This window comes from Amborella trichopoda, chromosome 8 (genome assembly GCF_054954075.1).
Source record: "Amborella trichopoda isolate Santa Cruz 75 chromosome 8, AtrichopodaSantaCruz75HAP2 v2.0, whole genome shotgun sequence".
NCBI classification, from domain to species: domain Eukaryota; kingdom Viridiplantae; phylum Streptophyta; class Magnoliopsida; order Amborellales; family Amborellaceae; genus Amborella; species Amborella trichopoda.
In genome coordinates this window covers 39,972,937-40,000,632 of record NC_142343.1, presented here as the reverse complement: position 1 = coordinate 40,000,632, position 27,696 = coordinate 39,972,937, and the positions used below count along the sequence as shown (strand labels likewise).

General features: G+C 37.1%; 1 protein-coding gene across 8 annotated transcripts; it reads left to right on the top strand.

The window, feature by feature from the left end:
• Positions 1–107: 107 nt before the first annotated feature.
• F2KP (fructose-2,6-bisphosphatase) lies at positions 108–27,306 on the top strand. 8 transcript variants are annotated; one of them, XR_016061603.1, is made up of 23 exons: positions 108–915; positions 1,218–1,281; positions 1,468–1,763; positions 3,410–3,631; positions 5,667–5,882; positions 6,319–6,414; positions 6,682–6,780; positions 6,929–6,958; positions 11,294–11,347; positions 11,790–11,838; positions 11,912–11,989; positions 12,823–12,914; positions 13,031–13,088; positions 13,193–13,267; positions 14,595–14,642; positions 16,731–16,828; positions 22,120–22,195; positions 25,123–25,185; positions 25,393–25,484; positions 26,273–26,341; positions 26,471–26,534; positions 26,646–26,711; positions 26,842–27,306. XR_016061603.1 is itself a non-coding variant. In XM_011624744.3 (23 exons), the coding sequence occupies exons 1-23, from the start codon at positions 727–729 to the stop codon at positions 26,917–26,919; spliced, it is 2,277 nt and encodes a 758-aa protein (XP_011623046.1). In that variant the 5' UTR covers positions 108–726; the 3' UTR covers positions 26,920–27,306. The 8 variants fall into 8 exon arrangements, 6 of the variants coding, with proteins under 6 accessions (XP_011623046.1, XP_020522305.1, XP_088731077.1 ...); XM_011624744.3 differs by having other exon boundaries at positions 11,790–11,843; XM_088874951.1 differs by having other exon boundaries at positions 784–915; positions 5,656–5,882; positions 11,790–11,843.
• Positions 27,307–27,696: the final 390 nt, after the last annotated feature.

The following is a 27,696-nucleotide window of genomic DNA, read 5'->3' as shown; positions in this document are numbered from 1 at the left end:
ATTAATTGAACGGTGATGACCCATGGAACCATATAGTTCATCTACTCACATGGACCATAGTAAAGACTTCAGGTCTCTTTACATTATATACGTCCCATGATTGTAGTACAAGGCACACAAAAAAGTCATAATTTTTTGAGATGAATGGATAAGAGAGGTGGTTACTTGGTTTCGTCACTTCACCAACTAACGCACGAGGCAATCGATTTAGAGAGAGAAAAAGAGCTGAGAGTGTACAGTGCTTGAGACAGAGAAAGGGTTTACAAACTGAGAGTTTAGAGAGAGAAAGAGTTTACAAAGTGAGAGTTTAGAGAGAGAAAGGGCTTCTTTCCTGAGAGGAGAGAGATTTGAGAAAGGGGTTTTTTAGAGAGAGAAAGAGATTTGGGAAAGGGGTTTCTAGAGAGAGAAAGAGATTTGAGAAAGGGGTTTCTAGAGAGAGAAAGAGATTTGAGATAGGGGTTTTTAGAGAGAGAGTTTTTAGTGGGAGAGAGAGTTGAAGAGAGAGAAAATGTATGTCTGTTCACTCTTTTCGCTTGTGATTCGCGTGAGGCCCACACCTGCAAATTCCAACCTCTTTTCTTTCTATCCATCTGTTATCCAATCTTCCACGCAAACAAAGTTCAACCTCAAAACAACAAAATCCCAAGCTCCTCTCTCTCTCTCTCTCTAGAAGTAAATAGCTCGCTTGACTGAATCATCTCTCTGGGGTGATTGGTTTTTATTGCAATGGGTGCTGCTTCTTCAAAGAACCCGGATAGCTCAAATGGGAACGATGAGAGAGAGGAGAATCTGGACCATGCAGGAGGGCAGCTCTATGTTTCCCTCAAAATGGAGAATTACAAGCTCAAGGGGGAGCTCATTCCCCATGTCTATGGCTCTGTTCCTCTTGTTGGCTCCTGGGATTCTTCTAAAGCTGTGAGTTTCTCTCTCAAAAAAATAAATTCTTTTTGTGTTTCCCTTTCCTATTTTTTCTGACGAAATTTCTCGTATATTCATATTCAGCTTAATTTACAGTTGTTTTAATGTACCAGTTGTTGCTTCCTTTACAGTTTAGTTTCAAATGAGGGGTGTTAATGTAGTGCAATACATCTTGTTTGATTGATTTGATATAGGTTTTTTGATTGGTTTTTGGGGTTCTAAAGTGGAGGTGGTAATTCCCTTCCTCTCTCTCTATCTGTCTAGCCTTTCCTTATTTGTTCTCTTTCTACCCTGTTAAGCTTGCTATGGAGCGAGAGTCGACCTCCATGTGGGAGTTAAGCTTTGTCGTCCCTCCCAATCATGGTATGTAATACACATTTATAGTAAATGGGTATTTCGAATTCATGTCATTTTCGTATTTATTTCTTACTCTGATCTTTCTCTATCTATCTCTATCATGGGCAACTGTTCTTTGTTGATTTTTTTTCTTGGTTCATGAATGAGCCATTACGTTCTTCAAAATTAGTTGGTGTTGGTTCTCCATTACAGAGACTCTGGATTTTAAATTTCTACTCAAACCGAAGTACAACAATACACCATGTGTTGTCGAGGAGGGTCCAAATCGTCTCCTGACTGGAGGGACTTTACAAGGGGATGCAAGGTTGGCCTTATTCAGGCTTAACGATGACGAGGTGCTAGACTATCGGGTTTTCATTAAGGCAGATAGGGTTTCTCCATTTGATCTTGCTGCCAGTTGGAGGGCTTATCAGGAGAACCTGCAACCTTCTACAGTACGAGGGATACCAGATGTTAGCATCAACGCTGCTCCTGCTACTGGTTTAGAGGTATGTCTTAATCAATTGGGTTTCGTTTTCTTATTTTGTTTTATCTCACTCGAAAATTTCAATTCTGAGCATGTTGGGAATAGGGAATCTCATTTCTCGTTTCTTGTTCTATATGTGTACATATCTTCTATTGAATTGCAGCTATCCTGTAAACTTTTGCAGTTTAATTTTAGAATTTGGTCAGGGAGGAGATTGATAGAATGTTTAGCACAAGGCATATGAATATATCAATTGATCACATAAATTCGTCATTGATGCATATACTAGCTTTTTGCAGCTTTAGTTTTGCATAGCTTGGAAACTTATTCTTCCACACATGGTTTTCACATTCCCCTTGAATGCTGTCTAGGTTGAGTCTTTTTCTAGAACCATGCAGTAACCAGATCCTTTTTCAAGTTTTGCCAGAGTGTCCTAACTTTTCCAGGACAACATCACTCTTTGCATATTCGATTCATTTTCCAGATCCTTGTTAGCTATTGTCCTTTGATTTGCCTAAACCTTACATCAGCAGCCTATGAATTTTATATATTGTTTTCCACGTTGTCTGCAAAATTCATTGTCCCTCTCACCACTTGATTAGCTAATTTCATTGATTCTTGGTAAATTTTTTGTACGAGCCATACTTAACTAAACAAGAAGAAACAGAGCAAAGAACTGGGGAAAATTGGCGTGTATAATGTAGATATCGCCTTAAACCCCGGAACTACTTAGTTGCAACTGAACTATCCGCCACTAGGTTAGCCTCCTTTGGAATACAGACCATATTACGAGTTTATGACTACCACAAAAATGCGGAAATATTGTCAGAAAATCTCAAAACCTCTAAAGTTATCTTTTCAGCATATCCATTATAGACGGAAAGTTTTTCTCGTCTCTGGGTAAGAATCACCAATACACAGGGAAACATTTTCTGGTCTTTTGGTAAGAAACACCGAAATAAAAAGAACATGTTTCCCTTTGATGGTGAAGAGATTCTTGTATATCTTAAAGTATAAACACATTCTTTGGAAGGATGCTTAAAGGTTTTAACTTGATGGTGTTGACCTTTTAGGAATGGGATCAAGGCATAGGTGGTCAGGGACGTGGTTGCCACAACGTGAGTTCCATTGCTATCATGGACAGGGGACCCTTTCTCCATTAAACTGCCCCCCTAGCCCAAAAAAAAAGAAAAAAAGAAAAAAAAAAGAAATAAAAAGAAGATAAAATGTAAGCAAATTATGACATCCAGTTTCAAAGAGAACAACTAATTCTCATGCATATTGCTTTATAATTATGTAGAAGTGAGAACATATGTATAGTCATCCCATCAAATCTTATATTCATTGGGCTAAAAAAACCTATGCTTATGGTGTGTTTCAATTTTTGTTTTGTTTTGTTTTTGAGATTGTTTATCATAGTATTAGGGTCAAACAAGTGATTCTAACATGGTTTATGAAGGTGTGTTTCATTATATTGCTATAAGACAGTTGCATGAAATCACTCCAGATATATATTTATGTCTGTGTGTATGTACATAATTCTGTAAATATGTGAAAATACTTAATGAACAATGTATGTTTGAAGTTCTTTTCTTTAGTCACACCTAATTTCCTTCTGACCTCAATGAAGCATGGCGTATTTTCCTTCATTCGTTTCTTTTTTCACAGAATGGTCTCGCAGCAACATTGGAGCTTGATTTAGAACATTATGTTGTTCCGGCTCCATCTTCCGGTGCAAACTCAGGAGTGACCTATGCAGCCAATAAGACAGAGACTCCAAGATCATTGACTCGTTCTGGTGTCTTTTCTAGCTTTGATGCAGTGAATGGTAGCTCTTATGTAACTAATAACTCAGGTTCAGTAACTGTAGATCAAGCTGTGATTGGGAAGGTATTTCTTTGCAACTCTTTTCCCATATCTTCCTAGATTGGACTCAGACCATCTCAAGTTAAGAGGCCTTAACATTGTTATGGATTGAGGTTCTAGATTCCATTAGTTGAGCTTGGGAAAGAAAATTCATGCTTGTTTATAGCTATGTTAACTGGCAGTTTTAGCCTGTGCAATGCCTGCCTGTTCTTTTCCAAATAAATGTTGGGAAAATTAAGGACCAAACTCCATCTTTTGAGCAGTATATGTAGCCTTTGTAACTGACAACACCTGCAGAATGTCTCATGGGAGTGGGAATGTGAAACAAGGCAGTTTTTCAATAAACTGCCAAGGTACTAGTACCTTAAAAGACTGACTACTGGGGCAGGAATGCTACCCATGTTGAAGGTTCGTGCAACCCCCATATAATAAAAGAAAATATATCTTTACATAAACAAATATGCTTGGTAATCATGGCCCCAATGCTCTAGAAAGACCTGGATACTTTGGCTGTGATTTTTCTCCTTCCTGCTCCTCATAGGAGAAGCGAATGATGTTGAAATCTCCACCAATGCAACAAGGGTAGGGCTAAGAATGCTCACAACAAGCTCCTTCACAAAGTACTGTAATATCATGGGATGCAAATGATTGTCTGATTGAATTGTCCTCATTATCTATCTAAACTTGCCCCAAATCACCAAAAGGCTTCTTAAGTCTCCAATAGCTAGAAGGGTCATGCAGACTACAAGACCTCTGCTCTAGAGGGCATTAATGAACCTATCAGAAACTCTTAATTCTCGGTTTCATATATGGGCAAAATATTTACTTCTGAGGTGTCGTAGACCCCTAATATCCCATGAGATCAACTTCATGCAAGGTTTTGGGTTTGGTCTCCAGTCTGCACCCCTTTTCATGCCCTGCCTTCTACCAAGCAGCCCACCTTGCCTTCTACTAAATAACCACCCTGCCTTTATCTTGACTCTTTAAAGAGAATATTGGGAAAGGGTGTAGTGTCTTTTATGGAAGTCTCTAAGGCGGCGTTCGATAGTTTCCCTGCAAAATGGGAGGCTATAGAAATTGAAGCCTTGAAAGCTAGGATGACTTGTTTGGATTCCCTGGTGATTCCTTTGGTTAGAATTGGGCGCCTGGCAATCTGGAATTGAGCTGTTTTAACTGTTCATTACATAATTCGTCAATTAGATGTTGAAAGTTGTCTCTTGAATGAGAGTTTTCATTAAGCCACTCACAACACTTGTTATAAAAGGTCCCTAAAAAGAAAATTGGTTATACAATGGATGGTCCAATTAATTTTGCTTGACTCAAGTAATTTATAAGTCTGTGTGTGTGTGTGTGTGTAGTTGGGTTTTCTCCTTATGTACAGCTCGAATTCCCTACTTCTAGCATTCATATCTTAATAAATATGATTTTTCTCAAAATTGAAATTGATCAATTTTGTAATGGGCAATTAGTGGCACAAGCTCAACAAAAAACTAGTGTGAAAATTTCAAAGCCCTATCATATATGATTTCATCTCCTATAATTTTATTTCAAATAACTATTTAAAATAATTATACCTCAAACAATTCACATTACATCTCCTCTATGCTACAAAGTATTGGCAAACAGACCACAAATAATCTATTGCATGAAAATTTCTCAAAGGAACCAAGAGCCTATCAAATGTTTGACATTGAAAAGTTTAAAATATTTGATGCAAGAGAGATGCCAAATAGCACAGCAGCAAGGTGCTGTGGTTGGGCCATGGTGAGAGAATTGGTAAAACCACTTCCATGGATATTTTTTCTTCTATATGAGAATCTTTGTCCATAAGTAGAGCATCACATAATTTTGCTACTGAGGTGATGTTGTTGCTGAAGTGTTGTTAGATTTAAGAATATATTTTTTCTTTTTGTTGAGTTTGTTCCAGGATTTACTGTGCTAAGCTTTCCTTTATTACGAATTTCGTAGCTATTTATATAATTGCTGCATTATGTAATGCTAATATGATGTCTATCTTTGATGCATAAATAATTTGATTTGATGTCAAGAATTCATGTAGGATATGGAGGTCATGATTCCAGATTCTTCCAGAATTCCTGTATCTCCTGGCATGATAGAGTCCAAATCAGTAGGGACGTTTACATCCATGCAGAAGCAGGACAGTCACAGGGGACTCTTTGTGGATAGGGGAGTGGGTTCCCCTAGGCTTGTCAAATCCGCTAGTTCAACTAGTTTCAGTACTGGTGGAGAACTTAAAATGGATTCAGAAGCAAAGGTTGGTATTCTTGGCATAGAAACATTGGCATCTTTGCTTGTATATTGCTTTTATTGGTAAGAGACACATTGGTGCTTTCTCTTGCTATACAGTTTTAACTTCTCTGGTTGTCTTTAACTTACATCAGAAACCACACAATACACGACTTACATGTTTCTCTCTTCTGAATTTTCATTAAACATGCACTTGTTTGTTGTAAAAAAGCATATACCAGATTGACTTCTGTAGCTTATAATGGGGCCTTTGATCTCTACAATATGAAATGTTACTTACTGACTACATGGGATTGCCTACATTGAGATTTTCAGAAACCTATTTTCATGGATACCAAGCATGATGGTCTAGGTCTCTAATATTTATTGCTCTTTACTGCAAAAACTTTTGTGCTTTTTGTATTTGGGGTGAGTTCTTACGGTCTTGTTTGTTGTAATGACAGAAAGTTATGCCAGCTGCAGCTGGTGCTGTTGCAGCAGCAGCTGTTGCAGATCAGATGCTAGGACCCAAAGAAGATCGCCAAGTAGCCATTGTGCTGGTATATATTATGCTACTGTCTCTGGAACCTTTTCTTAAATATTGTCTCCACCATTCCAAATGTATTTTATTTGTATTATGAAGTTAATTTTAATTGTAGGAATAGATAACTCCATGAAAGAAATTGCATAGATAACTCCATGAAAGAAATTGCACTCTTTTTGTATGGTAAGGTCCTGCATATAGATGACTTCCTATTGAAATATGGTCTCTTTCAAGTTTTTTGACAGCGGTTTACACAACCATTACTATCTTCTTCTGGTTGTAGGTCGGCTTGCCCGCTCGAGGAAAGACTTTTACTGCAGCCAAGTTGACTAGGTACCTTCGCTGGTTGGGTCATGAAACTAAGCACTTCAATGTTGGCAAGGTAGAGATTCTTCCACTTGCTCTATGTTTGCCTGTATCTTTCTGACCTATCTTCTTTGCTTATTCACTTTCTGTCCTGTTTGGAAGTTGGCAGTTCTTGAGTTTTGAATTAAGAATGATTCTTTTTCTGCTCTTTCTTTGATTAACAGTATCGGCGACTCAAGCATGGAACTAATCAGGTATGCTTCAAAGAATTTTCCTTAATTTCCATATGGTATGTAGAGCAGGTGGGCTTCCTAAGTGCTGCTTGAAATATATGGATTTCAAATGATGAAATATATGGATGCTACATGATCTAATGAAGTATTAATGTGGCTATTGCTGTATGCTCTTTTTCCATCTCTGGTATAAAGCCACTAATTTCCTCCATATTTTTCTATACTTTTAAGTGCCTAATTATTTCTATTATTGGATGAGGAAAATTCTTTCCTCTTAGCATTGCCTCTTCCTCTTACTGGTCATATTATCTTTATTTTATTTTCAGCCGAGTTGTTTTGGCATATATTTGTTTCAGTTATTCACTAGCATCGGTGTTTTTCATCTTGGTTTGTTTGTCTTCCCCATCTTCCCCATTAATATTAACTTTATGCACAGGAGCGTGACCTTTCTTGAAGAAGGAAAAGAAAAGTGGATTTCTTGCCTAAAATTTGTTGTCATCATTTGTAGGTCCAATGACCAAGTTTTCTTTGATGAATTGCAGGAGCTAGTTAAGTGAGTGCATCCTATTAATGTCTAAGGACTCTCTAGATGCCATCCCAAAACATGTTTTGGCGCTGGTGGGGCAGCCTTTTAGGTGATGCCTAGTTTGTGGTTGAGTGACTGCTTTAAATGCAACTTTAGAATCCTATTTAGTTGTGGGGGCATACGAACAGCAGTGCTGTTTTGTGGGTAAGATGAAAACTGAAAATACCAATTTTCACATCACTTGCAAAACACCCCATTTTGTTGGATCTCAGAACACAAATTGACCAACAAGTATTTTGCCGACAAACTAGGCATAATTTGTTCTGTATCATTTTTTTCTGTGGCTAATGCATTGAGAGGTGTACATCATGTTGCACCAAGATACTGTTGTCAGAAGAGCGGACATTAAAGTTAAAAGCATGCCAGTGGAAAATATTGCCCTTTCATTGGGGCTTCTTTTATCAGTGCCCTCTTTTGCTTAGGTGTTGGTTTCTCCATTAGCTGATTTGAGGCCACCATCTGGTTACTTTTTGGTCTGAGGCTAATCTCACAGTGCTACGGAAGTGGCCTAGTGTGAAACCTCACCACACAAGTATTCCACTTAGAAACCCAACTAGCATTTCCCACTCTAAACCTTACACCTCCAATTAGCTCAAGCCATAACGCTGCCATCTCCACCCCAACACTCCTGCTGAACGAAATCCTTAGAACAAACCACCTAATCGGTCAAAGCTTTTCTTTATCAAATAGATGCATTATGTTTAGAGACAATGTCAAATCAGTAAACGATCTGCTGAATCTTCGAACACCAGTCTGAAAAGGTTTCCAACGTTTTCGAAAAGTTGAGGCCCTCCCCCACACCAAAACATGGGCCTCATACTTTGGTGCACAATTTTATCTATCATCTGGTTGACCTGGCTTTAGAGGAATCGATCGAGTCTTCCATGGCTGAGCCCTCTACATCTCTTCCTCGATTGAAACAATAAGGCCCAAATAATCAGATGGTTGACAGCGAGAAAAGAAATTTAGAGCATGAGAACACAACACAAAGCCAACATTGGAGTGCCTTTGTTTTGGAGCTGACCACCAAACATACCGATTTGTGAAGTGGGATCTGCCTGCTTGGAAGCATGGTTAACCTGCATTTTATTGACAGCTTTCTTGGCATTCTTGGACTCGCGGGGGGCCCTTCAAGCATTAAGCTGAGGTGCCATCAACCCTCTTGTGTACAGCAAGCTTATGTGATTCCAATGAGCCGGATTTACGAGTCCTCTTGGCTGGTTTAAGGTGGGTCGTTTCTGCATGAAATCGAATAGGGTTAGAAGAGAATTCATCCAATGTAATCTCGAGAATCCAAAAGAGTAGAATGTCCATGGTGAATTGGGTCTTCTTTGGTGAAATTTTTGACTCATGCGGCAATTTTGAGGGTCAGCATTGAGCCCGTATCTCTTTGTCTTAGTTATGGATGACTTAACTAGGCACCTACAGGATGTGGTATCGTGGGGCATGTTGTTTACAGATGATATAATTTTGATTGATGAGACTTGTTTGTCAACGCAAAGTTAGAATTTTGAAGGGATGCTCTAGAATCCAAAGGTTTTACAATTAAGTCGGACTAAGACAAAGTATATGGTGTGTAAGTTTAGTAATAATAGGTAGAAACGAGGAAGTAGTCAAGATTGACAGCCAGGAAGTACAAAAAGAACTGCACTTCCGATATCTTGGGTCAATAATCCAGAACAATGGAGAGATCGAGGAAGATGTCACACACATAATTAAAGATGGGTGGGCGAAGTGGAGATGTGCAACTAGAGTTTTATGTGATCGCTGAATACCAATGAGGGTGAAGGGCAAGTTCTATAGGACAACGATGAGACTAACTTTGCTCTGTGGGGCAGAATGTTGGGTGGAAAAAAAACAATATACTCATAAAATGTATGTAGAGGAGATTAGGATGTTGAGGTAGATGAATAGCAAAACAAGAAGGGAGAGAATTCGAAATGAATCTATTTGAGAGAATTTAGGCATGGCACCAATAGGCGATAAAATGAGAGAGAGCATACGTAGGTGGGCTGACCATGTGTAGCACCTACCAAGTACATCACCTGTTAGGAGGTGCAAGTTAGTTCAAGTGGAAGGACTGAAAAGGGCAAGGGGTAGGCCGAAAAGGATGTGGTTGGAAGTAGTCCAAAAAGATATGGGGACTTATGGCCTCACTGAGGATATGGCCTTTAATAGAGCAAAATGGAGAATCAGGATTCATGTAGCCGGCCCCAATTAATTGGGAAAAGGTTGCAATGATGATGATGATGATTCAAAAACATAAGTATGGATGTTAATGAAATATGCAACTTAAAAGTGAAGGAACTCTTTCCTTGGCACAAGCAGTAATTGTTACTAAAACCATGACTAACATAACTATATTATTTTATTAGAGCATTGTATGCATTAATTTTTTTTATAGATGTTTTTGTGAAAGTTGCACTTCCTGGCTGCCGTTTTGCTAATGAAAATAAGAGAACGAAAAAATTGAAATACTAAATTCTTGATCCCCCACCATACTTGCCCTTTGCAATTGTAATTAAAAGACCATCTTCTCCTACTGTAAATCTCCAGTGCCACTTGCCTAGTAGGGTCTTATTTTTCGTCCTTTATGTCCTAATCCTCTGGCCTTCATGCTCATTTACAAATGGCCTCTACCTGCTTTAAACTTCCTCCATTCACTGTTCCCTTCCTAATAAACTTCAGCTGAATCCTCTTGAGATTAATGGCTGGGCCATTTGGTGTTTGGAAGAGGAAGATATGGATGGAAATTTTGGATATTAACTGAAGGTGGTATTGGTTGGGGCCTTTCCTAAATTGCGCCTACACCATTTGTGTCTCGTGTGGGGAACCATATTTAGATTCAAGATGAGCGAGCTTAGGCTTGGTTTTCAACCTCCAGCTCAAGTGGCATCGACTGGCCTACTACTCTCTCAAGTTTTCTCTCTCTTCTCTCATTTTGTCTGACTCTTCCTCAAAATAAAAAGGAAAAAAAAACTCCCTTCTAAGTATACAACCGCACTCCATGCCCTGATTCTAACATTATTTAGCGTCTTGAATTTATCTATATTTTCTCTAGAGTTGTGCAAGAACTCCGAGGATACACAAGGGTTGTGGCTGAAGATATTGCGCAACGAAGGGTCGATTCCGCTTTGAAATCTCTCTCTTGCGCTCTAGGGAAGGGAATATCGCTCGTTTGTGATTTTTAGAATTTTCGAATCTTGATCCTTTCTATTAGGGATCATGATCCTGAGTTGTAGAGCTCTAGAAACGTGGACTCCCAGTTTGTAATTATTATATTTACATTGAGTTCTCTCTATCATTTGGCTTCAGAATGTCAAATTTTTTGTAAGTTGTTTAGTCATCATGGACAACAAGATGTGCCTGAGTAGGAACAGCCCCCCAAGAAGACACCCAGGCTTTCAACTTTTTTTGCCCATCTTCTATGTACAACACCGAACTACATGTATTTACTACGAGCAATGCTAGAAAGAAACTGTGTGTTTATGTTACATTGGGCTACATTGAGCTGCATGTCTTTTGTTTCTTTGAACTCTCAAAACAGTCATTTGACATCTTCTGCTGTTCAGGCAATACTTTCTGAACTAACTAGACGAATTCATGCAGATGATTGTTTCTGTCAAAATGGCATTGAAATAAGATTAATTTTTCCCATTCATTTGTTTGCATGGATAAAAAACCTTTCTGCTAGCATCAGCTAATTGTTTTTCCCTTTTGTGATAGAATTATCGTAAGATGTCATTGAAGCTTTATACGTTTGACTGCAGTCTGCTGATTTCTTCCGAGGCGACAACCCAGAAGGAATAGAGGCACGTAATGAGGTAAGCTCTATCAAGGAACATCTGATAGGATTGGGCAAGGAACCTTTATAGATATCTTTCTGGCCAGTCCATATTTATCTCATCGCAATACACCATATGTAATAGCTATTTCTTAGTTCAAAACTTGTTAAGAGGGATGAATGTTAAAGACATTTTTAATGGTTCAATAGATGCAGAAAACATTTCAGAATTATTATACTCTTAATGGCCCCTCTATTAGAGAAGAATGGTGAACCGGGATCCATGTAGCTGACCCCAATTAATTGGGAATATGTTATGATGATGATGATGATGATGATGATGGTGATGATGGTGAATTGCCTAATTGCAATAGTGGAAAAACTGTTTTTAAGTTTTGTGATTTGTATGCTGACTCTTTTCCCTGCATACTTAGTATTGCCCCTCTTTTCATACATTTGCTGAATGTATGGCATGCATTCAGGTAGCTGCCCTGGCAATGGAAGACATGCTATCCTGGATGCAGGAAGGAGGTCAGGTAAGAACCATTGCCTCTCTTTGTATAATCTACATGCGTGTGTAGACTTATCCTTGTTTGTTTTACAGGTTGGTATTTTTGATGCTACTAATAGTACCAGGAAGCGAAGGAACATGCTCATGAAAATGGCTGAAGGGAAATGCAAGGTAATTTAGTAGAACTAATATGACACAGCATATCTTTGTATGCGTGATTACTATTGGCAACCATACAAATAATTCTTGAAAGTGTATTATCAGGGGTGCTACTCTATGATTTGAGTGGGTTAAATAAAAAAATACTCCAATTTAACCGTTCCATCATAGTCACTTAAGAGGGTCAATACTTTCAAAGTGTGCCATGCGTTATACTGCAGAAAAAGTCCTAGGGAATGCCAAATTTCATAACCTGCTTCTTTTACCTTTGGTGATGAATTGAGCAGTTTTTCCTCATTGGTTATAGTTATGATGTTTCATGTCTTGAGATTGTACTTCGTCGACTATAATGTTTCATGTCTTGAGATTGTACTTCGTCGATCCCTTGCTGTGGATTTTGGCAAGTATCAAATGACCTTTGTTTTCCTTAAAGTAAATGTTCCCCTTTTGTATTATTAAATATTTTTGCATTAATTGTTGAATATTAGAATCCTCTCCATTCATGAAACACTTGTGTAGTTTTAAGAGGCGGAACTTGATGTAGAACATTTCTCAAATGTTCTCGATAAATACTAATCCTGAAATTAACAGGAAAGAAATAAGCAAATACTTAAATAAGGTGTGCTTATGGTGGCATGCCATCCCATGGTTCTATGCTATTCTTATTTGCAACCCTGTTAGCTAAACAATTTGTCGTCATATTAGCTTTTCATTGAAATCTCATTGGTTTCTATCTCTTTATCACTTTCCTTTGGCTGATAGCTAACAGCACTCTATTTGCAATATGTTTGTGTTTTATGTTAGTGACTAAGATTCCTAATCCACATTCCTTTTTTGTGCTACAGATAATATTTTTGGAAACAATTTGTAATGATGCAGCTATCATTGAGAGAAACATACGTCTGAAAATTCAACAAAGTCCTGACTATGCTGAAGTGTGAGTGGGCACCATATGCATTTGTTATTGGATTAGGGTTTCCTTTTCTGCATGTGGTTTCACATTTTCATTTATAACCACTTAATATTCCTAATATTGAATTACTTTCTCTGCAGGGCAGATTATGAAGCTGGTCTACAAGATTTCAAAATACGCTTAGCCAATTATGAGAGGGTAGTTATTTTGTGATTCTTGTTTGATATTGAATTGATTTGGTGGGATCCTCAAAGTTGCCTACCTTGTATCCAATGAATATTTGTATGTATTCATTTTATCAGGTCTATGAACCCGTCGAGGAGGGTTCTTATATCAAAATGATAGATATGGTTAGTGGACATGGTGGGCAAATACAAGTAAGTCTGATCCTCTCTATCTGCCTTCCCCAAATATTATACATGCTTATAATTTTTAGTTATGTTTGTGTATTAACTAGGTAGTGGATTGCAACCATACTTTCGGTCTTCTGTATATCCAACTTTTGTTACTCTTTGGTACAAGTAGTTGTAACATGTGGTTTTGGTTTCTATGCAAGGGTTTAAAACTCAGCTTGGCCATGGAACTTGGCCACGGACCAGGCCTAGATACTCGGTTGAATCCAAGTCGACTCACCCAAGTTCGTGCCAAGCTGGGAAAGAGCGAAATAATAAAAAAAGAAAAATAATGAAAAGATCCTGAAAATTTTTTAAAAATAGGAAAAAGTAAAGAAAAGGATAAGCAATGGAAAAGTATACAAAGGATAAGAAAAAGATTCTTAAAAAGTAAAGAATAGAAAACTGGTTAAATATCATTTTCTCAGAATAAGCGAGAAACATAGGAAAATAATAAAATATTAAACATCAGACTTATAATTTATCCAATCAAATATTATAGCAATTATATATACATATATATATATATATTATAATTACTTTAATCAACTTCTACATGCCCCCAAAATTTTGGGGGACTCTACCTGGCCTGAGTTACTCGGCCCCCTGTTTTTTTATTTTTATTTTTTTATTTGGGGGGGGGGGGGGGGGGAAGGACAGCAAATCTCTCTGTGTGGCCCAAGTTACTTGGGGCTAGTCCAAATCGACTTGTCCGTGTAGTCAAACATTGTTTCTATGAATTCCCTTGACCTGCACCTCATGCCTGTGCTTGCTTTTTTGCTTGAAAAGTGAAATGTGAAACCTTTTTGTACTTGGGGTTCGGGCGTGACAAATTTATAGTTGACTTCTCTAGGATTTTCCTTCCTAAGTATTGGAATGAAATTTTCTGAGGAATAGAAAGTCCAATCTGCGGTATTTGAAGCCATACTTCAAGAATGATAGAAGTTAGCTTCAATGACCAGTGGCTTTTATCACAATATTTTATTGAATAACTGTGACTGTTCCAAATATAGGAATATTTAATGCGTTTGACTGCATAAAAAGAAAATAGACTTGCATGAATAGGGAATTTAATGCTTTTTTTTTACCGGATGATCTTCCATGATGAAGCAAAGGTCTGGTGTATGGGGAGTTTATTTATATTGCTTTGTTTTGATATTCACGTCATTGTATTATATCAATCATTGATAAATGCTTAATGAGGTATCTGGTCAAGTTCTAGTTTGACAGTGGCATGTCTCTTTCTGTTATATACTGGTTAGCAATTTTCCTTATTTTTTGTCCTAATGTAGAGTTCCTTTTCCTAAATCAGGTCAATAATATCAGTGGGTATCTCCCTGGAAGAATTGTCTTTTTTTTGGTATGGCTTGGATTCCAGAAATTGCTTCTTGAAGTTTGAGACACTCATATGCTAGTTTTCTTTGTTTTGCCTGCCTTTCATTGCGTTATGGGATTGCTTTTCATGGTGGAAATATCTAAAGTTAGTACATTGAACTATAAAGTTAAGATCTTCTAGTCTTGGCTTTCTACCATGATGAAAGGGAAATGCGATTAACTTTGACTGGACCTCCAAGCATATTCTTTTAGTTTCTTTCCTTTCCGTCTTGCTTTCTCACATTAAGAAATAACAAAATTGCTTTTTGTTTTTTTTAAAGAAAAATTTCCACTTTTCATATTCAAAGATCATTATCCTCTTTTTAAGAATTTGTCCTTCCACTATAATTTTCAAACAAACGGATATTAACAGTAGCTGGAGATATCATGAAACTAAGGTTGGTGTCATGCAACTGAGATTTAACCTGAAGAAGCGTAGAAGACTAGTGTCAAGCATCAGATAGTTTTTATACAAGTGCATATTTTTTTTAATGAATATTACTTACACAAGTTATTATAATAACATCAGGCACAGTCTATTAATCTAGACATTATTTTTTCTTGAATGTTATGGGTTGCAGTGTCTCTTGGGGAACAATTGATTGTTTCCTTTAAATCCTTAGCTAAAGTAGCCTTGATAAGAGTGAGTCTCCCGGCCTTGGAAAGGAATCTACCTTTCCAACCTGCAAATCTAAGTTCAAACTCATCTAGAACCCTACTCCAAAGGGAAAGGCGAGGCATTCCCAAACATAATGGCAGGCCCAGGTAAGAGGATGGGAGTTCTTCGACTCCACACCTACGGTGGCTAGGGACTGCACCACGCTGAAATCAGTACAGACGCCTATTCTCTTGGACTTGGCTAGGTTAGCCTTGAAGCCCGTAGCCATTTCGATGCACTTGAGGAAAAGTAAGAATGGTTTTGACCTGTAGGTGTGAGGGATCACAAAAGACCAGGGTGTCGTTTGCGTATTGAAGGTGGGATATGGTAGGGCGAATCCTTTGGGGGATCCGTTAATCATAATAGAGAAAACAGGATTAGACATGCAGCCTCGGTTCCAAGTCCTCCATTTTGGTTTGAAAGATATTCTCCTAAGAGTCTCATCTAGAATGGACCAATCCACATGATCATAGGTCTTCTCTCAGTCAATTTTAATTGCTAACCGTGGAATTTTGGAAGCGGAGCACGAGTGGATGCACTCATGAGTTCTACTTGTGATTTCAAATTTTTGGCTAGCGTGAAACATAATTCCCTCACTGTCAACAATGGTTCTTTCTCTATTATCTACCAACACTCCTAATCAACATGTGGTTTCTCTATTATCTACCAACACTCCTAATCAACATGTGGACCTACCCATCCTTATTAGTTCTTCCTAGTCTTCCTTTTTTATCTCTCCACCCCCCCCCCTTATTTCCTCTGTTTTATATTTGAGCTTATAAAATCTTTATCCAAGCCTTCTGTTCTGCAGTTACTATGAAATATATAATAGATACATCCGAAAATCTTTCCTTCCCCAGATCCCCTAAAAATATATTTTTGTTACAGTGCCTATTCACATCATAATGAGCCAATTTTGTTTTCTGATACGAATAGAAACTATGGTGTGTAATGAGAACTAAGACAATATAATTAATAAGGTAATACTTTTAATTTTTCTGTAATAATTTTTGAATTTTCATATTTATATGGTTTGTATTAAATTTTTTTTTATGATATACTTCATTTTTTTCTTCTGGTCATATTTTCTAATTTCCTACATGACCTAGTTGAGTCAAATGGTTGGTTCATGGGTAAACTTGAGTTGAGTTTCCGGTTGGCAAACTACATGGCAAAGTACCACCCCCCTGAATATTGCTCGGAACCTAAGCTGTTTTGATTTCTTGAGCTAAAGAGAATAGTTCCTGTCAGTAGTTCTAATGGACAAAAAAATAAAAAATCTTTTGAAGAAAGATATGGAACCTTCTAAGATGGTTTCTTTATGGGATGCAAGCATTCCTCTCGACATTTATTATATATCTTCTGAACAGTTTTACCAAAGAAAATTTAATATTGTTTTCTCGTAATCAACTGTAGGTCAATACTCATTTGACACCTCGTCCTATTTTGCTTACTCGCCATGGAGAGAGTCGTGATAATGTTAGAGGAAGAATTGGCGGGGACACAGCTTTGAGGTGTGTATTGCTCAGATTTCATCAGATTTTCACTCACATATATGTATTCCATAAAGTTTTGACTCTGGGAATGTCTTGTCCTAATTTAGGTAGTCCATATGAAGTTATTGTGTACTCCTTATTCTTTCCAGAATTGTGCTAAATTTCAAACAATTAGCCATATATTTGAAAGAATTTGAAAGTAGTTATTTTTTCTTGTTCAAAAGAGGCATCTAATTTTCTTTAGGTTAATAACCATGTTTGATCTCTTGAACTTGAGAATATAAACCACAGTTTGGCCATTGTATGATGTAGATTAACAATGCACATTCATTACCAGCACATAGCAGGAAAGAGGTCTGAATTCAAAACTTAAGTAACAAGAAAGGTGGAAACACCTGGTAAGTTGAGAATGAACTGATTATAAATTATATTTCCCTTTGTTAAAAATATGGCAGAAACCTGTGCTATATATTGGCTCATTTATTCATTATTCATCTTGATAAAAAGACTCTTAACTTCCTGATATCGAGATGAAGAGGGACCTACAACAGTACACTTTCATATGTGGGACTAAACTCACCACATACAATAGATAACATAAATAATAATGACATTGCAGTGGATTTGTATATTTTGATGTCCCCATACAAACTCAACATAGGGCAAACATAGAAATTGATAGATGATGCTGTGCGAATTGAAGAAAGAGAGAAACCTTCGCTAATGACAGCATCAATGTATATGTTGAATTTTCAATCTGCAGCATTTGTGGTTTGATATATGTGATGCGATTTCTTTAGACAGCAACCGTTCTATGAAAGTTTCCAACTTCAAAATAAAACTGGCCCTCAAATATCATAATGGAAAATGGTTTGATAGAACTGCAGCCCTTTCAAAATAAGTAAAGCCTCACCTTATAACTCATCAAAAAATTGCAATTCAAGTGTTGAAAAATCTTTGAATCGATCATCTCAGCTTGAGCATTATGGTTGTGCAAAACAATTAGGATTTCAAATTTGAAAAATAGTGTATATTGGACCAAATCATCTAAACCATCCATTTTACCCTAAAAATAAGTGTTCATAGATCCGCAAGATCTGTACCATTTTTTTAGTTTAAATTTTATTGCCGATGTTGGAGATTAATTTTAGAGCCATCATGAAGATTTCGATGCCGAAAGTGCTTTCTGGATGAGGATTTGAGGTGAGGCTTTATTTTGTTTTCATAAAGTCTAGGCCCTATAGAAACTTCATCCTATCATGATTAGCTTGCCAAATTAAGTAGATAGGCTGTTTCTCAACTTGGGCCCAAACAAATTTGGGGTTCATGCCCACTGCATGCATAAAGACATCTCTTTGAATGAATGCATACCTTTGGGTCGACTAGTATCATGTGCACCATTAACACCGTTAATTGTTTTTGACAATAATGAATTGATATATATATATTATATTAATAGAGTCTAGGTGTCATCATTATCATCCAGGCTTTATTCCAATTATTTGGGGTCGGCTATTACTAGAGTCTAGGTATACATCTCAAAAAATGGGGCAACCCACAACTTTGGTGCACTATACATTGTATAAAGTGTGATTCAGGACAAAATTATTCTTATTTTTAATAAGGCCTTCATAGGCTTAAAAAAGGTTGGATGTCATATTTTGGGAGGCTTATGTTATTGGAATGAATTTTATTTTATAAAAGAAGAATATTCTTTTTTTGGCTTGATTTGTAGCCGTGTTTTTCTCCATTATTGTTATTTTACTTGTTTAAGGTTCAGGAAAAGGGTGGATTTAATTTCCCACCTTTCCTTCCTGCATCAAGTGGTATCAGAGCTCGGTTCGAAGATGGTTAGAGATTGCGATAGCTGGTCGTAAAGGTCGTAGCTGTGGGGTGGCCGATCTGATCTGATTGTGCAATGAAATCAACAATTTGATAGAGAGGGGTACACGTTTGTTGCACAAGCGAGGCCAGCAACAACGTGCCATAAACAGAGAGGAATCTACAAGGATAGATTTAGATAGGGTTTTTATACATAATGGTGCGAATCAGAGTCCTACTCAAAGTGGGAGCGGAATGATGACATGTCAAACTACATAGATGGGCTCGATGCGTGATGGCATTGATGGGAGCATAATTTTCAAGAAAAACTCTAGTTCCACCCTTTTCACCCCCGTATTTCGTGTGAAGAGTCAAGTGAAAAGGAAAGCTATAGAAGACCTAGACATGGGGAACATCACTTTACGGTTTTGGATTTGTATGATGACATTTTTTATTTTGACACAGGTTGTATAAAAGTCAGTAGGTTGTAGATTGGGATTTGCCATCAGTCTTCGATATATACCCAGATGAACAACAAGATCTCTGAGATCCAATATGTGATAAGGATCAAATGAAGATGACTATGTTTCCGAAGAGGATCTTGCTCGTGAAGAATATGGAGAGAAGGCAACATGAGGAGTGATAATAATTATAGCCTTTGAAGATCTCAAGGATATCGAAGAGGTGGAGTATTCAAGAGATTTAGGGCATCGGAATCAGAATAGCGCAGCATAAGAGTGGTCGACTCATAAACGACAAAATTGTGACCTTGGATTTAGAGAGTAATGAAATAAATGTCAAGAAAGCCTCTAAAGAGGAGAAAATTGAGTTTGGAATATCGTACATGATTTTCAATGGGAGTTCAAGAATAGCTGAATTCGATAAATTTGGATTGATTCCTCAATATACATATAAGGATCCATTTATTGAGGAACTCCTTTTACCATGAATAATATTTGAGCCAACAAAGAGGAAGATGGTTGAAGGTGGTTTTGATGCTGAATTCATCTAGTACACTTTAAAATTTGAGGACGAGTTTTTTCAACCAGGGAAGAATGATGCAAGACAAAATTATTCTTATTTTTAATTTTTATTCAATTTCAAAAGATTTACAGTTTAATTTTAGTTTTAGGATTTATTCTTATTTTTAATTTTTATTCACTGTTCACAAGTATTGTTCATGTTACCTTTCACATGTACTGTTCATGCATTACTATTCACAGGGGTATTTCGGAAATTTTAGTATTGTTTAGGGATGTTTTAGAGTCTTAATGTTTCCTTGAATCTCAAGTTAACTTTAGGGTTTCATGTCCTTATCAAATGTTGGATTCATATTTTGGGAGGCTTATTTTATTGAAATGAATTTTATTTTATAAAAGAAGAAAGTTATTCTTTTGGCTTGATTTACAGCCTTTTTTTTTTCTCTATTTTTATTGATTTTACTTGTTTAAGGCTAAAGAAAATGGTGGATTTAATTTCCCACCTTTCCTTCCTATATCAAAGTGTTTCCAAGGGACAATAGAACCCACAATTATAAAAATGGTGGGTGATGCAAGAAAACGAGCGGCAGAGGAGAGAGAGGGGGTGAGAAGAATGAGAGAAATGTGGAGGAGATTGGTGTGTGGTCAGCAAAATGTGGGCGAGGAACCCTGGTTGTTGAAGAGGCCTATTGTTGACAGTACCCAGGCTCTGTGGGTCGCCCTGCTTCCTCTTCCTTTGCCAATGCATTAGCCACGTGGTTGGCCTCCCTGACCATGTGGATGAATATCACATGAAGGGCAATTGTGATATAAGGTTAGGAGGGGGTGGACTCAAGGAATAGTTACAGCATTACTAAAGGGGTTCATTGGCCATTAATGGTTTTGGATGGACAGCTAGAGGGGATCTTCCGCCCTCTCTCCTAGGAACAGAGGGAAAGTGTGCAAGTAATTAGAGGAAGATCAATGGGCAGTAGTATGAGGCTTATAACACAGGGAAGAGAGACTAGGAAGGGAGGAGACAAAGAGGAGGAAGTTTCAGAGGCATCACGAAGAAAGTTCTATGAATCACATGGGTAATTCCAAAATGTAAGTATAAAATTTCTCATCCACATAGTTCCACCACAGGGACTTCCTTCCCAGTTCAAACCTTGCCCTTCCACCCCTAAATTTAAGATATCACCACCACAATCCATTCACACCCCTAATAAATGGCCCAAAAGAAATATGAAGTTGAATCCTGAATATGGAGGACAATGAGCCAAAAAAACCTTAAAAAAGCTACAGAGTAAATGTTCAGGTAGGAAGAAGAGGTACCTAGAACTAACTTCAAAAGATAGTTTTGGAATTTATCAAGGGAATCTTAGCAGAGTGAGGGGTTGTTTGGAATTGACAGATTAAAGGTTGACAACAAATGGAAGACCACACACACTAACATGCACATGCACATACATATATTTAGGAGATACTTAAGTTAGCCGATGCTTAAGTATGCCATCTTCATCCAAATTTTGGGGATACTTTTACAAACACTACATGAATTTCTGCAGCGAATAAAAGTAAATTGATTTTGAGCAGATGTAAACCTAGATCTACAAGTGTACCAAGTAGACGGCTGACATCAAAAAAATGGAGTTAACAAATACCCTAACATCGAAAACAGGAGGGGCGGGTGATTTTTCTGTAGTGTTAGCATTGGGACTAACCTAAGGTTTTGCATGTGTGTGTGTGTGCTTGCGTGCATTTGTATGTGCACATGTCTCTCTCTCTCTCTCTCTCTACACACATACACATGACAAGGTCGTTAAGCTATTGCGTTTCAAATATTAATTATATTAATGCTAATTTTAATTATTTTAATGAAAAATTATGCTACATATAGTCACTGATAAAAGAGATAGTGTTACATATGTGTGAATCATATTTTGTTATTTATTATTTGTAATTATTTATATTGAAAAGCATTTTTTAAGGTATGCTTTGAGCATCCTTAGCGCATGTCAGACAGTTGGACATTTGTTGGTGTTCATGTAGCACTGCTCTTTATGTGAGAGGAGGTGCTCCTCCCTGGAGGCATATGGTTATCTTTGGTTTTGTTGTTTAAAAATATTAAATGAGAATTTTCATTTTACAATGGATGCAAACTTGGTGAGTCTTTTAATGAAGGAGTGCTTGGGAAGGCTAAGATAGATAGAATGTCTTCAATCAATGATAACTATTGGAATTTATGTTTCAAAAAGAAGCACCTAGAAATGTAGTCCGAGTATTCTTATAACACATTCTGCCCTGGTGTTCATGGCTCCTGGTATTTTGCTATGCGTAAAGGATTGGATCTATACTAGCTATAGTTATTCTTCTCTTTTTGGTTGTACCAAGTTAACCTTGTACATTCAAGCTGTTGGCTTTTACAGATCCATTCATCATCCATTGCATACTCATCTTTTTGTCAGCATGTCTATGTTTTTGCAATGTAAGTTTTATGAGACAACTTATGATGTTTCCTTTGATCAGTGAATCTGGAGAGCTCTATGCAAAGAAACTTGCTAACTTTGTGGAGAAGCGCCTTAAGTCTGAGAGAACTGCTTCAGTGAGCCTCTTGCCAAAACATTGCTTTCTGTATGATGGTGTTGATCTAGATCCAGCTATCTATTGTCCAAAATGGTGCTGGTTGTGGGATAAGTTCTAGACTCCATTAATGATTTTTTTTATAAATCTGAAGGAAGGAACTATGTTTTTGTTTAATTTTCTTTGTTTCAATTATCCAAATACCTTCACCAGCTCTATGTAAGCTATTATTGGTGGATTATGTTTCTTATTAAACAAAATTCCATAAGAATGATCCTCTCTTCGTGAGTATGGAGTGCATGCTGCATTAGTACATTGGTTGTTAAACTTCTGTATCCCTTGATTTGATGCCTATATTCCATTTGTTTTTTGTAAAAGGATGTAATTCCATTATTAGGTGACTGAAATCTAAATTTTTATTGACATATATTGTGTTTATGTTGTGTTATGGTTACTCCTTAGTATATGAGTGTACAAAGAAATTGTAGGCAATTCTCAAAACTTAAGTTGTGTAAGGGAATCAATTCTCCTGACAAAAAAGTAAATGAATGGGTAGCTTTTGTGCTGGGGTGTCAGCAATCAAATTAGCTTGTTGTTCCACAAGTAAAGGAAATTTCTTTGCAATGGCTCAAATTGCATTTGAGTCCTCTAGTACCTCTAGATGACCCGCCTCTTGTGAGCACTGCCTTCAACAATTAAAAAGAGTTGCACCAAGATGGTCGGCATCATTGATACAGTTAGTTTGTGCTCTAAGTTCCAGTTACATTTGTGAAATCAACTTCGTTTGTGTTTGTCAGTATTGCTTCTTGTGTCCTTGCTGCTACGTAATATATGAGGTTCACAGGAAACTAGAAGGTTTACTTTAATCAACTATTGGCAACCATTTCCTTGAGATACAGCTCTTGTACATATCCAATCATTTAAGGTGAGATCCAATGATCACATCCTCTTGGATAATGTTCTTAATTAAGATGGAAATTGGCCTGATGCACGAAGGGAGATATGTTTTGAAATATTTCCGCAGTTTTTGGAAGCACAGTCCACTATGGAATGATTTCGCGACTCTTGTTGAAGAGTAATATCAAACTAGAACGATATGATACTAGTGAAACCATTAGCATAATCTTAAGAGGATCATTATCAAATGAATGACTACTAATTTATCTTAAACTACTAATTTATCTTAAACTATGGCGTAATGCAAATATATGACTATCTTTATTGTTTCTGATGACTCTTTATAACATCTATGACATGACAGCCACCTTTTTCAGTTGTTTCTCAATTGTAGTAGGTATAAAGCAGTTATTTCCGGTCACTCATACCTTACAGTTGCTTATTCTGCATCAATTTTGTCCATGTTATACTTTTCATGTCTGATTCCTCATGGAAAAAGAAATACTTTTCACAGCTTATTGTTGTACATCAAAGTCATGGCCAGAAAATGGTCTTAGTCAACATATCATTTGTGATATTAACAATGCTCACATAAACCTTGAGTCAAACTATTGATCATAACCACTCCTCAAACAAACACCTACAAGCGAGCAATAGAACATTGAATACCCCATTTAACTTGAGCCTATCAGGTTTAGAAGTTTTATGTTTCCATTAGGTGATTGGATTCTATCATTCTCATATGAATTTGTGATAACCTCTCTGTTTTGCTAGAATATTACTAGAAGTAGGTAAGACACAGTCATCATTGTATTTTCTGACCTACTTTTGATTTTGGGCTTATCTTATCCTGACTCATATTAATCCATATGAGGATATGATTCTCAGTAGTTCTTAAAGCCTGTTACTAGGCCAAACGGTAGCACATGTTTTCTGTTGTTGCTGTCCTAGTAAAGGCCTCAGTGGCTATGTCTGAGCATTCAACCGGTGAATATGACCTTGAGAGGGATGAGCTATGTCATCATCATCATTAGAGCATTATCCCAACTATTTTGGGGCAGCTAGAGATGAGCTATGTCATGTTGCCCTAATTTGATCTCTTGAGGTAGCAAGGAGTATATAGATGTAGTCTCCATGATCATATTGTTCATTTCTTTAAGGTAGTTCACGGTAGGGTTCGAACTTGGGAGGTAGTGGTTGATCATCAGCACCTTAACCAATCAAGTAGACCTCCTTGATTTTTGTCTTTTAGCTTTTAATGTATGAGTACATTTTGCCTGCCCTGTTTCTTCCGAATCCAATGCATTGTTTCCCTTATTTTAGATAAAGGATTATACAAGACATTACAGAGGTGTTTTGATGAAACTTTGCAATCTTTCTTGGTGGAAATGGATCTTGAGAAGTTGTATTCATTTATGACCCTAGCTGTACACCGAAGGGAGACCCATTATTTAACAGATGTTTTCATCAACAAATAGGATGAGGCCAACACTATCGTATTTGAGTGATTGCATTTCTGCAGTCATTATGAAAGAATTTGGGAATCTAGATTGCTTGAAGGGAATACTAATCACGAACAACTCAAACATTTCCATGCAAGAGAGGTTTTTAAAGGTCCTTGAGTTCCTTCACGTCTTGGGTTTTCTTTCTGAGATTTTAGTGGAATAATGAACGATTGAGAGAATTGGGAATACATAATGATAACCTCTGGAAACTAGGTGTTATCCTCTCGAAGTAATCAACAACCAGCAGCGTACTACTTTGGTCCTGTGCTTGCTTTTTAATCATTGGTTCTAATTGTTTCATGGTTGATTCCAGGTCATTTTATGATATTTATTCTTTCTTATTAAATGTTGTCACCCTTTGCTTAAAGTTTACCTTAACTATGCTGCAAACTGTAAACATTAGAAAAGTTTGTGATGAACCATTTGAGGTGTCATATAGATTATGATGATAGTCTTATACATTTCGATTTGTCGAAGACGTCGGGGCATGTTGAGTTGATTTGGTAGAAATTCTCTACCTCTACTTACAGTCATACCTGTGTTCTAGATATGGACAAGTACACTGCAGAGGACAATTTTAACTGCAAGCCCCATTATTGGCTTCCCCAAGGTTAGTCTTTAAAACTTTAAATTTACAGGAGCCTTACATCTTACTTTGGTTATAAATCAATATATATCTACAATGTATCCCGCACAGGCATATTCTAACTTTTGGTTTTTGAATTCCTAGCCAATAATTACATGTAAGCAGATGCTGAATTTCTGTATGGTCCAATGGAAATACCAGTTCATGAAATCAGTGGTTTTGATTGTGCAGATACAATGGCGTGCCCTTGATGAGATAAATGCTGGAGTATGTGATGGGATGACATATGAAGAAATAAAGAAAAACATGCCAGATGAATATGAGTATGTCTGGTGCTGGTGATAACTATTTCCACATAGAATTATTTGTTGCTTAATTTGATTTTTTTTTTTACTCTCTCTCTCTCTCTCTCTGTGAGCACCAAAAGTAAGTTGTTTTGTTCCTAGTTGATATCTTCCTTGATCCACTATTTCATCTGCACCATTTTTTACAATATGTTATACTGATTCTAACATTCAAATATTTAATTAGTTGAACTAAATCAAGAAAATAGGTCCAAAAACGTTCTGGCAAATTGTAGGTATCGTGGTTGATGTCATTTTTATGAATATATTGCTATTGATGAAGGGAGAAAAAAAAAGCGCTTGAAGTTTATCAAGCCTATTATATAAAGTTTGGGGAGGAAGTTTGGTCTTAATCATCATTTGGGTATCTAAACTATTGTATTCAAATCATGTATTGGAATGCCCATCACTGTTATTTACGTTCAGTGTTATAGCAATAAAAGTTTGTTGGGTATTAAGATATAGGAATCTCCCTTGCATAGATAGTTACAAACCATAGTTGATGGCCAAAGGAAAGCTCATTTTAAAGACTCCAGAACATACTGAAGATTCATAAGAAAATTGATGTACCTTTCTAATTGCTCTTATGGAGGCTTTGTAGTTGCTATCATGATTAGTTACATGCATAAGCCAGCAATATATCTCCCACATTGTCCTCCCATTGAACCACTTGTATACATGGGTGCATAACAAATGAAACAATATTCTTGTCAGTTCTGTAACTTCTGTTCTCATCTTTCTCAATACCATCCTTTTCTCTTGAGCAGGTCACGTAAGAAGGACAAGCTAAGATATCGTTACCCCAGGGGAGAGTCATACCTTGATGTTATTCAAAGGTAGTAGCTGGCTTCCCTTACTTTATGCAAAACTAAGTGAAACTAAGCTATACATTCTTTCTTATTTGATCTCCAGAATTAGGTCTTCCCTTAAAGTGCCACTTTAATGGCTTGCTTCTCTTTTGTTAGGTTGGAGCCAGTAATTATTGAACTTGAACGTCAACGTGGTCCAGTTGTGGTCATATCACATCAGGTGGATGTAACTTGTTTTGATAAAGTCACTTCAAGTGGATATTCCCTGTCAATTGGCATGCCAATTTGATGGCGGTTTGGGTTTACTATTCTTGCTTTTAACGTCTTGCAGGCTGTACTAAGAGCATTATATGCTTATTTTGCTGATAAGCCATTAAATGAAATTCCTCATATAGCGGTAAGATGATTTTAAAGTTGATTTTTTCTCACGTGCACACGCACGTGTGTTTGTTTGTGTGTGTGTGAGAGAGAGAGAGAGAGAGAGAGAGATTGTTCCTCATCATAACCGGAATTGCGTTGTCAACTAGGTACCATTACATACAATAATTGAGATAAAGATGGGGGTCAGAGGAGTCCAAGAGAAAAGGTACAAACTGATGGATTGAAGCGATCACCATAATGAAAACAATTGATTTGGAGCCCTACGTAACCAGTAGGCAACTGCACTTCTTTGATGCGATCGTTTGGGGAAAGATGCACTATACGTATCATGCATATGGCACGAAGAGTATTGGCTTATTTCTGACATCTGCTTGAATAATGGATAGCTGTGATTACCATTCCTTCTGCGTGAGAGACAATGTGCAAAATGAGGCACTTTCCATATAATTTACTTTCCCATTTTCAATTCTTGATATGTATATAATGGTTAATAAATTTTGTGGACCTGGGGAAAATGCCTCCCTGCATTGTATCGTGAATGATAGCCTATCTGGTTTTGCATCTGGTGGACTCTATAAACTCCCCTGGAAATTTTGTGAGTCTTAAAGAAACCACAGTGAAATCCTTTGCAATTTATTTATAATTGTCTTTTGCAGCTTCAGAATCCAGAATTCACCTTTCTTGCCCTTAGGATGTCTTTCTGTTTTTTTCTTTCTTGTGAAAGTAGCAAATGAACTTCACATTGGATCCATCGACCTGTAAAATTTCGATCCAAAATCCATTTCAGAAAGGACATTTTTGAATAGGTGCTTTGGTTGGGGTATCAAAACCCTAACCTGTTATATTTATGGCTTTCTAATTGTTCTTTAACACGTCAAAATCAACAAAGGAGCTGTGCTAATCTTTAACTTTGGACCCATTATTGATACTTCAAAATAACTGACTATTATGCCAGTGATAGTTCTTGGTCGTTATAATGCCGTGATCTTCAGTTCTGAAAG

Bases quoted from the DNA above. Each gene is read 5' to 3' on its own strand.
- F2KP (XM_011624744.3), top strand. From the start codon at position 727: ATGGGTGCTGCTTCTTCAAAGAACCCGGATAGCTCAAATGGGAACGAT. The intron at 6,959-11,293 runs GTATGCTTCAAA...GTTTGACTGCAG, and splicing joins TCAAGCATGGAACTAATCAG to TCTGCTGATTTCTTCCGAGG. The intron at 26,342-26,470 runs GTAGTAGCTGGC...CTCTTTTGTTAG, and splicing joins TACCTTGATGTTATTCAAAG to GTTGGAGCCAGTAATTATTG.